We start from the raw sequence: 13,957 nt of genomic DNA on the forward strand, positions 1-13,957 counted from the left end.
TGGGTTTGCCTTTACCTGAAGCAGGAATAACCCAGACTGTCTTCCCCAACAAATTCTTTATGTGCACCACAGGAACTTTATCCCCCTCTACAGTACGTAAAAGTTCTGATTGGGCTGGGCCAGCCCTGTTGGCAGATCCCCTACTGTTGACCAACCAGGTGGCTTTTGGTAAATGTGTATCCCAGTGTTTGAAAGTCCCACCACCCATTGCTCTCAGTGTAGTTTTTAACAGCCCATTGTACCGCTCGATTTTCCCAGAGGCTGGTGCATGGTAGGGGATGTGATATACCCACTCAATGCCATGCTCTTTGGCCCAAGTGTCTATGAGGTTGTTCCGGAAATGAGTCCCATTGTCTGACTCAATTCTCTCTGGGGTGCCGTGTCGCCACAAGACTTGTTTCTCAAGGCCCAGGATAGTTTCCGGGCAGTGGCGTGCGGCACAGCATATGTTTCCAGCCAGCCGGTGGTTGCTTCCACCATGGTAAGCACATAGCGCTTGCCTTGGTGGGTCGATGGGAGTGTGATAGAGTCAATCTGCCAGGCCTCCCCATACTTGTACTTCAGCCATCGTCCTCCATACCAGAGAACCGTTTGGCTTGCTTAATTGCAGCACGTTTCACATTCTGAATAACCTGGGCAATAGTGTCCATTGTTAAGTGAACCCCTCAATCACAAGCCCATCTATATGTTGCATCTCTGCCTTGATGGCCTGAGGTGTCATGGGCCCACCAGGCTAAAAATAATTCACCCTTATGTTGCCAATCCAAGTCCATCTGAGCCACTTTAATCTTAGCAGCTTTATCCACTTGCTGGTTATTCTGGTGTTCCTCAGTGGCCTGACTCTTGGGTACATGAGCATCTACGTGGCATACCTCCACCACCAGGTTCTGCACCCGAGCAGCGATATCTTGCCACAATGCAGCAGCCCAGATGGGTTTACTTCTGCGTTGCCAGTTGCTCTGCTTCCATTGCTGCAACCACCCCCACAGGGCACTTGCCACCATCCATGAGTCAGTATAGAGATAAAGTACTGGCCATTTTTCTCGTTCAGCAATGTCCAAGGCCAGCTGGATGGCTTTCGCCTCTGCAAACTGGCTCGATTCACCCTCTCCCTCAGCAGTTTCTGCAACTTGTGGCAGGGGACCCCACGCAGCTGCCTTCCATCTCCGATGCTTTCCCACAATATGGCAGGACCCATCAGTAAACAAGGCATATTGCTTTTCACTCTCTGACAGTTCATTATATGGTGGGGCCTCTTCAGCACGCGTCACCTCCTCTTCTGGTGACATCCCAAAATCTTTGCCCTCTGGCCAGTCCATGATGACTTCTAGAATTCCTGGACGACTGGGATTTCCTATTCAAGCTCGTTGTGTAATTAGTGCGGCCCCCTTACTCCATGTAGCATCAGTTGCATGATGCGTAGAGGAGACCCTGCCTTTGAACATCCAGCCCAGCACAGGCAACCGGGGTGCCAGGAGGAGCTGCGCTTCAGTTCCAATCACTTCTGAGGCAGCTCGAACCCCTTCATAGGCTGCCAGTATCTCTTTTTCAGTGGGAGTATAGCTGGCCTCGGATCCTTTATATTCCCGACTCCAAAAGCCGAGGGGTCAACCTCGAGCCTCCCCTGGAGCTTTCTGCCAGAGGCTTCAGGTAGGACCATTCTCCCCAGCTGCAGTATAGAGCACATTTTTCACATCTGGCCTGGCCCGGGCTGGTCCAAGGGCTACTGCAGGAACTATTTCTCGTTTAATTTGTTCAAAGGCTTGTTGTTCAGGGCCCCATTTGAAATCATTCTTCTTCCGGGTCACATGATAGAGAGGGCTTACAATCAGACTGTAATTTGGGATGTGCATTCTCCAGAACCCCACAACACCTAAGAAAGCTTGTGTTTCTTTCTTGTTAGTTGGTGGAGACATTGCTGTTATCTTGTTGATCACATCTGTGGGGATCTGGCGATGTCCATCTTGCCATTTTATTCCCAAAAATTGAATCTCCTGTGCAGGTCCCTTGACCTTATTCCGTTTTATGGCAAAACCGGCCTTCATCAGGATTTGGATTATCTTCCTCCCTTTCTCAAAAACTTCTTCCGCTGTATCACCCCACACGATGATGTCATCAACGTATTGCAGGTGTTCTGGAGCTTGCCCCTGTTCCAGTGCAGTCTGGATCAATCCATGGCAGATGGTAGGGCTGTGCTTGTAGTTGGCATAGCTGCGTTGTCTGTTGCTTTGCCATCAGATCCAGAGACATTTTTTTCCCTCTGAAGGTGCTGGATAGTGTTGAGCAGGGCTCTGTAGGCGTAGGCCAAGCCCCAGCACGTTGCAGCGAGTTGTCCCTCTCTGGTATAACCAGGACGACAGCACACCTCGTTTAAGTGTTTTCCTAGTTTTTCCAGATGTTGCACTTGTTCAGTGGTGAAGTTCCAAAGCACTGGAGGGCCCCACTGGCCTAGATACTTGCCCATACTATCCCACACACTCTACCACTCATGACTGTCCAGCCTCAGGGAAAATCTCTTGGTGGTCCTCCCATATCGTCGTCTAACCCTAGACCAGATTTGAACCCAATACTGCTTAACTTTCGAGATCAGACGAAATAGGATGTTCCCAGGGTGGGATGGCCGTGGGTAAAACACACTCCGTATATTTGCCAACATGCTGATCCCCAGCACAATCAGCAGGCAGGTTTCAAGGGTACTCAAAGGCCATCTAAAACCTTCAGAACTCTCAACTGCTGTTGCAAATAGGCTGGTGGGGGAACGGGGGGTGTAAGGGAATGCCTTCTTCGTAAGTTGACCCCCTGAGGAGAAAAAAAAAGATATGCAATTGCTAAAATATTTCATTATATACCTCCCAATGTATAGAGGTGACGGGCACGCTGGAAGCACAAACCAGACCAGTTTCACGATCAATGAGTCTATTGTATTACAAGTCATTACCATGAAGTACAGTGAAACAAGAACCTTAGCCCACGCCCCCCAGCCGATGAACACTAAAACAGCAAATAGTGGCTGTAAGTAAGGTACAACATGCTGAAACTCTGAGATCAAGCGCAACAAGTCTGAGAGCCAAATAATCACCATTGTGGTGAGTAGTAACAATGAATGCTTACCACAAATATGGTTAGACACACTCTGCTCAGATCTGTCGTTATCTCAACCCTTCGAGCCCCACGTTGGGTGCCACAAAGAACTGTTGTGGTTTGAGCCCAGCCGGTAACTCGGAACCACGCAGCCGCTCGCTCACTCCCCCGCTTCTTCCTCCCTCCGCTCCCGGAGGGATGGGGACGAGAATCGAAAGAATGTAACTCCCACGGGTTGAGATAAGAGCAGTCCCGCAACTAAGGTATAATACAAAACCACTACTGCTACCACCAATGATAATAATGATTAGTGAAATAACAAGGGGAGGGGATACAATTGCTCACCACCCGCCGACCGATACCCAGCCCGACCCGAGCAGTGATCTGGGCCTTCCGGGTAACTCCCCCCGGTTTATATACTGGGCATGACGTGCTGTGGTATGGAATACCCCTTTGGCCAGTTTGGGTCAGGTGTCCTGTCTCTGCTTCCTCCCGGCTTCCCCTCCTCCCTGGCAAAGCATGAGACTGAGAAAGTCCTTGGTTGGAATAAACATTACTTAGCAACAACTAAAAACGTCAGTGTTATCAGCGTTGTTCCCAGGCTGAAAGTTAAAAAACACAGCACTGCACCAGCTACTAAGAAGGAGAAAAATTATTGCTATAGCTGAACGCAGGACAGCAGCATACTATAAAATGAGAAATTTTGTGGGTTTCTAAAGACTTGAGTAGTTTGTATTTTGGGGAGAAGATAATTCGTGGCAGAATAGAGCCTTGAAAAAGCTTAATTTCTTCATATTGAGAATTTTAAGTTGTCCACAGATATTTCACAGACACTACCTAAATAGATTAAACATCTCTGTATTTGAGTAAATAGAAGTTTCCATAGCCATGATTGAGCTCATATGTGAAACTCGAGATGCCAAAATCTCAATCCAGTGCCAATACTTAGTTTTCTGATGATCTTCATTCACAACGGGTATCTCTAAAATTCAGGCTGCTTATAGGGTTAATTGTGGAATAGGTAGTGCAAGGTTGGGGGTTAATCTCCAGAACTTTTGAAGCTGCTACTAATGGGACTGGTAGCAAATGGTTTGGTTTGTGTTACAACATCTACCATTAGTGAAGGCAGCATTATTTAGAGGTAACCAAATAGTGAAATAAAGTGAGGCCACAGTGCTATTGCACATGAAGATCTATAATTCTGGAAAGATCCTCATGCTGTATCTTTCTCTCTCTGCAGTGAAAGACAAAGCAGAAATACTCCTGCAGGTTGATGAATCTCAAATTATAAAAAATGAATTGACTGTACAGGTAAGCAAAGGTTTCTAAAGTAAAAATTTCATGGGTATTTCAAAGATGCTATTTATTTAAGCCAGTGATAGAGGTGAGGAGGAAGGAAGCTGATACAAAAACTTGTTTGAAGCAAAAAATGTTACATTTCATCCCTAGCCCTGCACTATGTGTGTCAGAGGACACACGTAGTTATGTAAATCTCCAGTATGACTCACTTAGAACTGCTTCTGGAAAGACAGCAGACTTTAACATGCCTAAAATGATTTTGCCTTGAACAGCACTTTAGGAATATCATTCTCTGGTAACCCAAGCTAGGAAGCTAAGAAATGTGCTTCAGAAGATGCTTGTTTCCTAATTGTGGGTTGGTTTGGTTTTGTTGTGGTGTTTTTTTTTTATTTGTAGTCTTAAGTTTACAAACACAAAGGAGCAACAAATTACTTAAGATTTGTCAGTTGGCAAGATCACTGTAGTAGAGAGCATGCAAGACACTTATGCTTCATTTTTGGTCCACAGCAACTATTAGTTCTAAGCCAAATTCTTACATATAACACAGTACTGTTTTTGAGGGTGATGTAATAAGCTTATTTGTGTTGCATAATACTATATCCGTTAAGTGTTTTATGGAATGAACTAATGCAGAGTCCAAAAGTCAGAAGAGTTTCAAACTTTATAGCTTTTCTATATCACTGTGCAATAAGGCGTACTGGTATATTATTGTCTTATTGCACCAGTAAATTTTGCTTGCGAAGTGGAAGTCATTAAAGAATATTTTACTTGTACTTTCAGTTCATGCACAATGACAGTGGCAGTCACTCTGTATTACCTGTTTGTACAACATAATACTAATGGAAAAGAGCATTGACTTGATAAACTAATAGACATTAAAGATATTTTAGAAATTCATGGTTTTTTTATGTTCTTAGGTAACTATACTTCATGCAGCATTAGAGCAAGAAAGATCCAAAGTGAAACTACTGCAGGCAGAATTAACAAAATACCAGGTAGGTAGTTTCTGTGTTTGTAAGTTTACCTGTTCTTGATATAGCTGAGGCTATCATGAGGTGGTAAGCTCTGAAGTGACTCGTTACCTCTAGCTTTCCCAGTTAAAAAAACCAAAAAAGGCAGTTCATATTGTAGGGAAAAAAAAAACCCAAAAAGCAAGTCTAAAGCACAGTTTTGGCAAGTCGAAGTCTACCACCTGTTTTGTACTTTAAAACATCTTGAAGTATGCTAGTAAATAAACATACTTCAAGCAACAAGTTGATATCCCTGTCGAAGTCTTAACTGCGTGTAACTAGGCTAACGGTAGGCTTCATGGCTTTTTTGCCACATTCTTTGGTTCTGTATCTTAGTTCTGTCTCTAGATAAGTCTTTATAGGAGATTCACACCAAATTGTGTGGAAACATAAGTGATGAGATCAGTGCCTTGCTGACTGCTAATGCAACTCGTGTTAGAGAATTTCAGTTAACTTTTGCATAAACACTATGCTGCTTAACATTCTGACAGGTTTTTTTGAAGGGTGACAGTATTTGCAAATAGGGATTTGTACTTGTGCATGATTTGACACGTTTTGGGGTTTCTGGTTTGGGTTTGGTGGGTTTTTTGTTTGTTTTGACTGTGACCTTTTGCACAGGTTCCAAGGAGAGCCTGTTGTATACAATGGAAATTTCTAAGGTAGCTGTGTAGTCTTTGGCAAGCTATGCTATTTCAAGTTGCAACATATTGTGTTGGAATACTACCATTTTGTGAAAACTGGCTCATTAAGCAGCAATTACTCTTTCTGAAGCAACAGATCTTTTCTGATTAGATCAAATTCTTCGGCTAGCATTACATGGGGTTCTGTATGTAATCTCCTGTCTTTTTCTGTTTTCTTTTTCCCCTTGTCACTTTACCACAAGTAAGCAAGTTCCTTTTCAAAATCTTAGTGCAGCAGTTGACAATATATGTGCTTGTTCAGTCCCTTACAGACAAGCTAAGTGCTCATACCCGTAATTGAAACGAAAGTAAATCTCTTGTCAGATTCAGTCATTAACATCACTGTTCTGACTTACAACTTCAGTCTGTTTGTTTTCCCCTCCTATCCATGCCTCTGCTAATATTATTTGTCTCTGTAAGTAGAAATTTTTGAATAAGATAAATTTATCTGGTGTTTAATTGCAATAAAGAGGATTAAAAGAATAACAGTAAAAAATTTACAAAAAATGGTCTTTGTTATATGCTTAGGAATACTGCAAAAATCACCCATTACATTGTTCTTTTTCCCCTGCCCTTCACTCTCCCACACAGTCCAGTATGCTTTTATTTTTTTCACGTCTTGCTGTGTTTCTTGCTTAATTCATCACCCTGGAGTTTTCTGTTTGGCTGGTTGGGTTTATACTTTTTTAACTGGGGGGTGGGGTGTGTGTGTTTTGTTCTAGGAAAACACTCATCTGCCTTGCAGGAATTTCTGCTTCTATTATTCTTTCCTATAATCTTGCAGGCTGACCAGGAGAACCTTTCTTATTTTGTTACTTTTTGTGGCATTGTCTTGGATAACATGAGGCACACTTTTTATGGAATAATGCTTTGAAACATAAGGATGCCTTTCAAAGAACAGTAACCAAAATTTGTGGATTAAAAACAAAGAAACAAAGAACAAAAAACAAGCCAACCCCCCCCAATACCCAAATCAATGTATTTTTATCCTTAGATGTTAACATCTGTATTTTGTAAATACCTTCACTGTTGTAATTTATGTAACAATATTGCACATTCAGATGAGTCTGCATCCCATGATAACTTGCATACTTTGTTAAATTATACAACTCCAGAAGCTTTTTTCTTGTTAATTTATACTACTTTAATATAAAATATAACTGCAGGTGAAAGTGTCATGTCTAGTATATTAACTAACCATTTGTTTTAATTTTTTCTTACAGACTGGGAAAAAAGGGAAAAAGCACTCAGAATCTGACCAGTGCAGATGATCTCCTCTGCCACCAGATTCAAAGCACAAAACATCAAATCTTTCTTCAGGGTTTTGCAGAAATTTATATATTCGTTGCACAACTGCTAAACTATGCAGTTTTTGAAGAGAAATAAACGATTGCTAGTTTGTTTAACAATATAAATAATCGATTTGTTGCACTTTCTGCTACAGAAAATTGGAAAACCAGTATTCCAGCAGAGATGAAGCTAGCTGTAATGCTATTAGTTTTTCATCATTCAATAAAATTTACTCTTGCATCTCTGTTTGAATTCTTGCTTTCACAAAATTTCTCAAGACTTCATTTAATGACTGTCAAGATCCAAATGCATTAGTAGGCAAATGGTGAAAATTTCACCAAGTCTAAACTGAAATTGAGACAGCTCATACAAAAGTATCTTGCGGTTGCTGAATCCAGTTCTGGGGTGTTTTTGTTTGGGTTTTTTTAAAGTCAACAGTCACTATCCTCTCCCCTGTATTGGAAATCATGAGGTTCAACAAGGCCAAGTGCAAGGTCCTGCGCCTAGGTCAGGGCAACCCCCAATATCAATACAGGCTGGGGGATGAAGGGGTTGAGAGCAGCCCTGAGGAGAAGGACTTGGGAGTGTTGGTGGATGAAAAGCTGCGCATGACCTGGCAGTGTGCGCTCACAGCCCAGGAAGCCAACAGTGTCCTGGGCTGCATCAAAGGGAGCATGTCAGCAAGTCGAGGGAGGTGATTCTCCCCCTCTGCTTCACTCTCATGAGACCCTACCTGCAGTACTGCGTTCAGCTCTGTGGCCCCCAACACAAGAGGGACGTGGATCTGCTCGAGCAAGTCCAGAGGAGGCCCATGAAGATGATCGGAAGGTTGGAGCCCTCTCTCCTATGAAGACAGGCTGAGAGAGATGAGCTTGTTCAGCCTGGAGAAGGCTCTGGGGAGACCTTATTATGGCATGTCAGTATTTAAAGGTGTTTATAAGATAAAGACTTTTTACAAGGGCCTATAGTGGCAGGCCAAGGGGCAACAGTCTTTTAAACTGAAAGAGGGTAGATTTAGATTAGATAGCAGGAAGTAATTCTTCACTCTAAGGGTGGTGAGGAACTGGCACAGGTTGCCCAGAGAAGCTGTGGCTGCCCCATCCCTGGCAGTATTCAAGGCCAGGCTGGACGAGGCTTTGAGCAACCTGGTCTAGTGGAAGGTTTCCCTGGCCATGGCAGGGGGTTGGAACCAGATGAGCTTTGAAACCAGAAGCATTCTGTGACTCTTCTGTATCCTTTTCATACCTATGTAGGTTTCAGCTGCAAAATATAGAAGCTGACATGCAACTACCATGTAAAAAGAGCTTTCCTACCTGTTAGCTTTGAAAAGTGCCCTGTGTCGTTCTTCAGAGCTTGCCTAGTAATGAACAATTCCTCTTGTGCTCAGAGACAAAGCTCAAACTTGTTTTTTGGTCCCATGTCAACTGTCAGTGAATGCAATATGGCTCTAAAAATGCAGAAATGTTTGTCTGGCACTGAATGTAGTACTAAATCCTGGGATCATACTTTCTTTGGGCATAGCTGTTGAAGTGGAACATTACAGAAGGACGAGTGGGAGATGGCTATCCTATCCCTATCCTATCCATATCAGTTACCTTGGAAATCAGCAGAAAACACTGAAGTTGGAGGGAAAGAACCAGAGAGGAGACTAAGGAAACAGACAAAGCAAAATACCTGTAGATCTAAATAGACAACTTTTAACTGAGTCTGGTGTTGAACACACTGTAGCACTAAGCAATTTCCAAAGCAAAGTATGTGCAAAACCGCCCCCTTGGCTTAGAGGCAGGAGAGGAAAGCAGGACACACTCTATATCAATAAAGGTACTATGAATCTGTAAAGCTGTTGCAGTTAGCAGTGACTTCTGAAAACTAACACCATGAGGATCCTAACAGTGGAAGAAAACTTTTCTAAGAAATTAGACATTGTAGCTAATAGCCCATAATTATTAAAATTTCACAATACTGGAAGTCATTGTAGCGTCACTGATTTGTGTTTGTCCTACCTTTGCTTTGTTTGTTTTTTCTCTGGCCCACTCTGAAAATAATTTCTATATACCACATCTTCAGGATGGGACTGATACTACTTTTTCAGAACTGTGAAGCTTGTGACCACACCTAACTGTAGAATCTTACCTAACAGATAAAACACTACTGGCTGCAACAAAGTAATCTGTCTTGTTACTACTCTGATTCATACTAAAGCCCCCTTGCTTGGGGAGGCAGTATGTTTTTTCATTATCTGCTGCCCCACTTCTAATCAAATCAGTGGTGCCTATAACTTTAAGATGTGACTTGTTTCCCAACGTGTTTGTATTTGTGAGTGAGTTTGAATTAGGAAATCCAGAATATATCTATTTCCCAAAATCTAATCAGTCTGTTTCAAGCTGTCATTAAGTTGCTAGATTATATTTAGAGAGAATAATTCATAGTTTTGTTGCTTCAGCTATCTAGAAGCCAAAATCCAGGAGATTGACTACTTGCTATCCTATAAATTTGTCTTTCTCTAAGTTTTAACTTGTCTGTTTGACATAGAGATTTTTTGTTTTGTTTTCTTTTCTTTCAGGACTGTAAGTAAAAGCTTCTCTACCTGTGTTGTTTCTTGTGCTACTGAGTTTGACATAAATTTAGTTTATATAATGCTTGCTGATTAACAACAGAAGGAATTCTATTAAAATAAAACCAGACATTGTATTCTAAAAGTGTGTGTTCATGTCCCCATTAAAAGCCTATTTTATTAAGTACTAAAGAAATAGACACACATTTCTAATTTCAGCAGTGTGGAATACAGTTCTCATTATTCAACACGTCATCTTTCCCTGTTCACCATTTGGTATATTAACCCATCCAGCATAAGATACGCAGAAATTCTTCTGTCAGTTGATTCTTCTTCACTATGTTGCTCTTACTCCTAAATTTTTATGAGACTCTTGGAAAAAAATTAAATTGTATTTTTTCATATCTAGTCCCTTTTACATTTGCAATAACTGAATGTTCATGAAGACAAAGCTTTTTTCACAGTTGTTGCAGCCTGTTTAAGGAGGGATACTCCCAGTATGCTTTCTTCTGTAAAGTCAGCAATTGTCTTGCTATTACTTTCCCCCAGTGAGTCAGTTTAGACTGTGAGTGTATGTATGTAATTTAGCAGTAGCCAGCTTGATCATTCCTCTCATTTCCTGTACAAATCTTCAACAGTATTTTGTATCTGTCCTAGCTGCTTTGAAATAAGCTGTGAACTGTACATGTAGCAACACAATAAACCCTTAACTAAATAAAAAAAAAAAATCATCAGAATCTTTTAACCAAAGGTGAGGAGGACGCTGGAATAAAGAGAAAGAAGAGGAAAAGGCTCCTATTTACTGAATATGAGAAAGAATTTAGAATGCATAGATTTTGCACTATCTTTAAAATAGGTGGTTAAAGCAATACTACAGATAGAAGTTTCCCATGCTGAAATGAGAAATACTAAGAACTTCTGGGGATAAAAATCTGAAATGAGGGAAACTGAGGTGTCTTTGCCCAAGGAAATGAAAAGCTCTACACAACAGAGGTTAGGGAGAGCAAGGTGCTGTTGGAAGGACCAAAGCACAGGATATATGAAGAGTGGAGCTGGGAAAAAAAAACCTGAGACAGGTAGGACTGTCCAGATCCCTCTGCAGACCCTCCCTATCATTCAGCACATCAACACTCCCAGCCAACTTGGTGGTGTCTGCAAATTTACTGAGTGTGCACTCAATCCCCTCATCCAGATAATCAATGACAATATTAAACAACACTGGCCCTAACATCGAGCCCTGAGGGACACCACTAGTGACCCATTGCCACCTCAATGTAACACCATTTACCCCAACTTTTTGGGCTCAGCCTTCCAGCCAGCTTCCAACCCAGTGAAGAATCCTCCTATCCAGGCCATGAGCAGCCATTTTCTCCAGGAGAATGCTGTGGGAGACAGTCTCAAATGTCTTACTTAAATCCAAATAGACAATGTCCATAGCCTTTCCTTCATCAACCAAGCGGGTCACCTTGTTGCAGAAGGAGATCAGGCTGGTCAAGCAGGACCTGCCTTTCATGAACCATGCTGACTGGGCCTGATCCCTTCGTTTTCCCACATGAACTTTCTGATCTCACTTAGGATCATCTGCTCCATGACCTTCCCCGGCACTGAAGTCAGGCTGACAGGCCTGTAGATTCTGGGGTCCTCCTTCCTGCCCTTTTTGTAGAGAGGCATCATGTTGGTGAACTGTACTGGCAAATGAGCTCCCATATCCCGGTTATCTGTTCCAAAATTAATCAACAATTAAATGAAGAAATCACCATTCTTTGCTATAATTTTCTCTTAATTAATAAATTTTGAGTGCTTCCAATGTATTTTCTATGAATTTTTAGTATCCCTACCCCTTATAACAAGTTGTTATGGTTTAAGCCCAGCCAGCAACTAAGTACCATGCAACCTTCCTTCCTGTCCTTGGTTTTGTCTGGGATATAGTTATTTTTCTTCCTAGCAGCCAATACAGTGCTGTATTTTGGTTTTAGTCTAAGAACAATGTTGATAACACACCAATGTCTTAGTTGTTGCTCAGTAGCTCTTAACCCGATCAAGGACTTTTCATCTCTCATGCTCTCCCAGCGAGGAGGGGCACGAGAAGTGGGGAGGCAGCAGAGACAGGACATCTGACCCAAACTAGCCATACTCCATAACAAAGTATGCCATGCCCAGTATAGAAACCGGGGGGAGCTGGCCAGGATTCACTGATTGCTGCTTGGGGGTGGGCTGGGTACCAGTCAGCAGGTGGTAGGCACTTTTCCTCTTCCCTTTTAGTTTTATACCTCTCTCCTTGTTATTTCCATTATTATTGTTACTAATAGTATTAGTATTATGTTGTACTTTAGTTATTGGACTGTTCTTATCTCAGCCTGTGGGGTTTATATTCTTCTGATTCTCATCCCGCCCAGAGAGGGGAAGGGTGGCAGTCAGCAAGAACCTGCATGGTGCTGAGTTACAACACTTCCCCAGTGGAATGGGGGAAAAAGGCAGAAAAATGTAGGTTGAGACAAGAACAGTTTAATAATTGAAATAAAAATAAACTACAATAACAATAGGACATATAATCTAGAAAATGGCCATGCACTCTCCCAGCTTCTTGTGCCTCTCCTTACTGGCAGAGCATGAGAGACTGAAAAGTCCTTGATCAGGGTAAGTGCTGCTTAGCAACAACTAAAACACCAGTGTGTTATCAGACTAAAGCTAAAACACAGCATTGCACCAGCTACTAGGAAGAAAATTAACTCTATCCAGCTGAAACTAGGACACAAATATACATCACTTAATAACACTAATGATTATTCCTCTAAGCTGTAAATCTCTGCTACCCATAACCAGGTAGCAGTTGTGCTACTCCAGTAAAAACTCTATTCAGGTAATGATAGAGTCAGCATGAGCTGCATCTATAAACTAAGAACAGCCTGGGATGAGGACCACCTGCTTGCACTTTGATCTGATCGATTTCTGCTTGAAATCACTGCTCAGTGCAGTACAAACCGTTTCTTCCTGCCGTCTCTCACTCTGCCAGTGGACAGGACAATGCAGCACTGGCATGTGTCAAAGTGCTCTGCTGTAGCAGAATTCAATGCTTTGTAGGGTCATGACTAACATGGGAAAGGAACAAGTGTGACCAAGTCACGGCTTAGTGGTTAAATATGCCTGAAATTATTTTTGTCTGCCTGGGACAGGCAAATCCTGAAACTGCCTTCAGCCAGTCTTTGGTATTCCTATTTTAAAAGCCCTTAGCAGGTCTTAAATCCCTTTAGTAAAAATTTCAGAGGGTTGGTGCCTACCATGTTGTGTTGCACTTATTTTAGTGTCAGTTAAACCGGTTTACACAGTGGTCCTGAGGAAGCTGGGGCTGTTCAGCCTGGAGAAGAGAAGGCTGCGTGGAGACCTCATAGCAGCCTTCCAGCATCTGAAGGGGGCCTACACAGATGCTGGGGAGAAACTCTTCGTCAGGGACTGTAGGGGTAGGACAAGCAGTAACAGGTTCAAACTTGAACAGGTGAAGTTCAGGTTAGATACAAGGAAGAAGTTCTTTACTGCAAGAGTGATGAGGCACTGGAATGGGTTGCCCAAGAAGTGATAAATGCTCCATCCCTGGCAGTGTTCAAGGCCAGGTTGGACAGAGCCTTGGGCAACGTGGTCTAGTGCGAGGTGTCTCTGAGCATAGCAGGGGGGTTGGAGCTAGATGATCTTAAGGTCGTTTCCAACCCAAACCATTCTGTGATTCTACCATTCTCCCAACAGCAGTCCGAGCCAGCAGAGCCTGCTGCGGGAAACGCCAGTTGTTGCTGAAGGGGAAGGCGGAAAGGGCATCTGAAACCGGAGTTCGCAGACACACGGTTACACAACAGCACACGGGAGCAGGCGCCCGCAGCCCCGCGCCCGCAGCACCCGCCACACGCGGGCGCAACCCCCTCCTGCCGCCGCCACACGCGGGTTAAGACCGCATGCGCAGCCCCGCTCCCTGGCGCGCACGCGCGGCAGGGCGGGCGCGCCCACGCCCGGGCACACAGGCACCGCCCCTTTCCAGTAACTTCCCTGACGCTGCA

General features: G+C 43.1%; 1 protein-coding gene across 2 annotated transcripts in view; it reads left to right on the plus strand.

Annotated features, from left to right (window-relative positions):
- Window positions 1-7,600, plus strand: part of GKAP1 (G kinase anchoring protein 1) — a 28,236-nt gene extending 20,636 nt beyond the window's left edge. For both annotated transcript variants that reach the window (XM_030471032.1, XM_030471033.1), the window contains 3 exons: window positions 4,322-4,392; window positions 5,298-5,375; window positions 7,294-7,600. In XM_030471032.1, the coding sequence (XP_030326892.1) occupies window positions 4,322-4,392; window positions 5,298-5,375; window positions 7,294-7,341 (197 nt within the window). In that variant the 3' untranslated portion in view covers window positions 7,342-7,600. The remainder of the gene's footprint in view (window positions 1-4,321; window positions 4,393-5,297; window positions 5,376-7,293) is intronic.
- The last annotated feature ends 6,357 nt before the right edge of the window (window positions 7,601-13,957 follow it).

The sequence above is a fragment of the Strigops habroptila genome, chromosome Z, assembly GCF_004027225.2.
Source record: "Strigops habroptila isolate Jane chromosome Z, bStrHab1.2.pri, whole genome shotgun sequence".
Taxonomy (NCBI): domain Eukaryota; kingdom Metazoa; phylum Chordata; class Aves; order Psittaciformes; family Psittacidae; genus Strigops; species Strigops habroptila.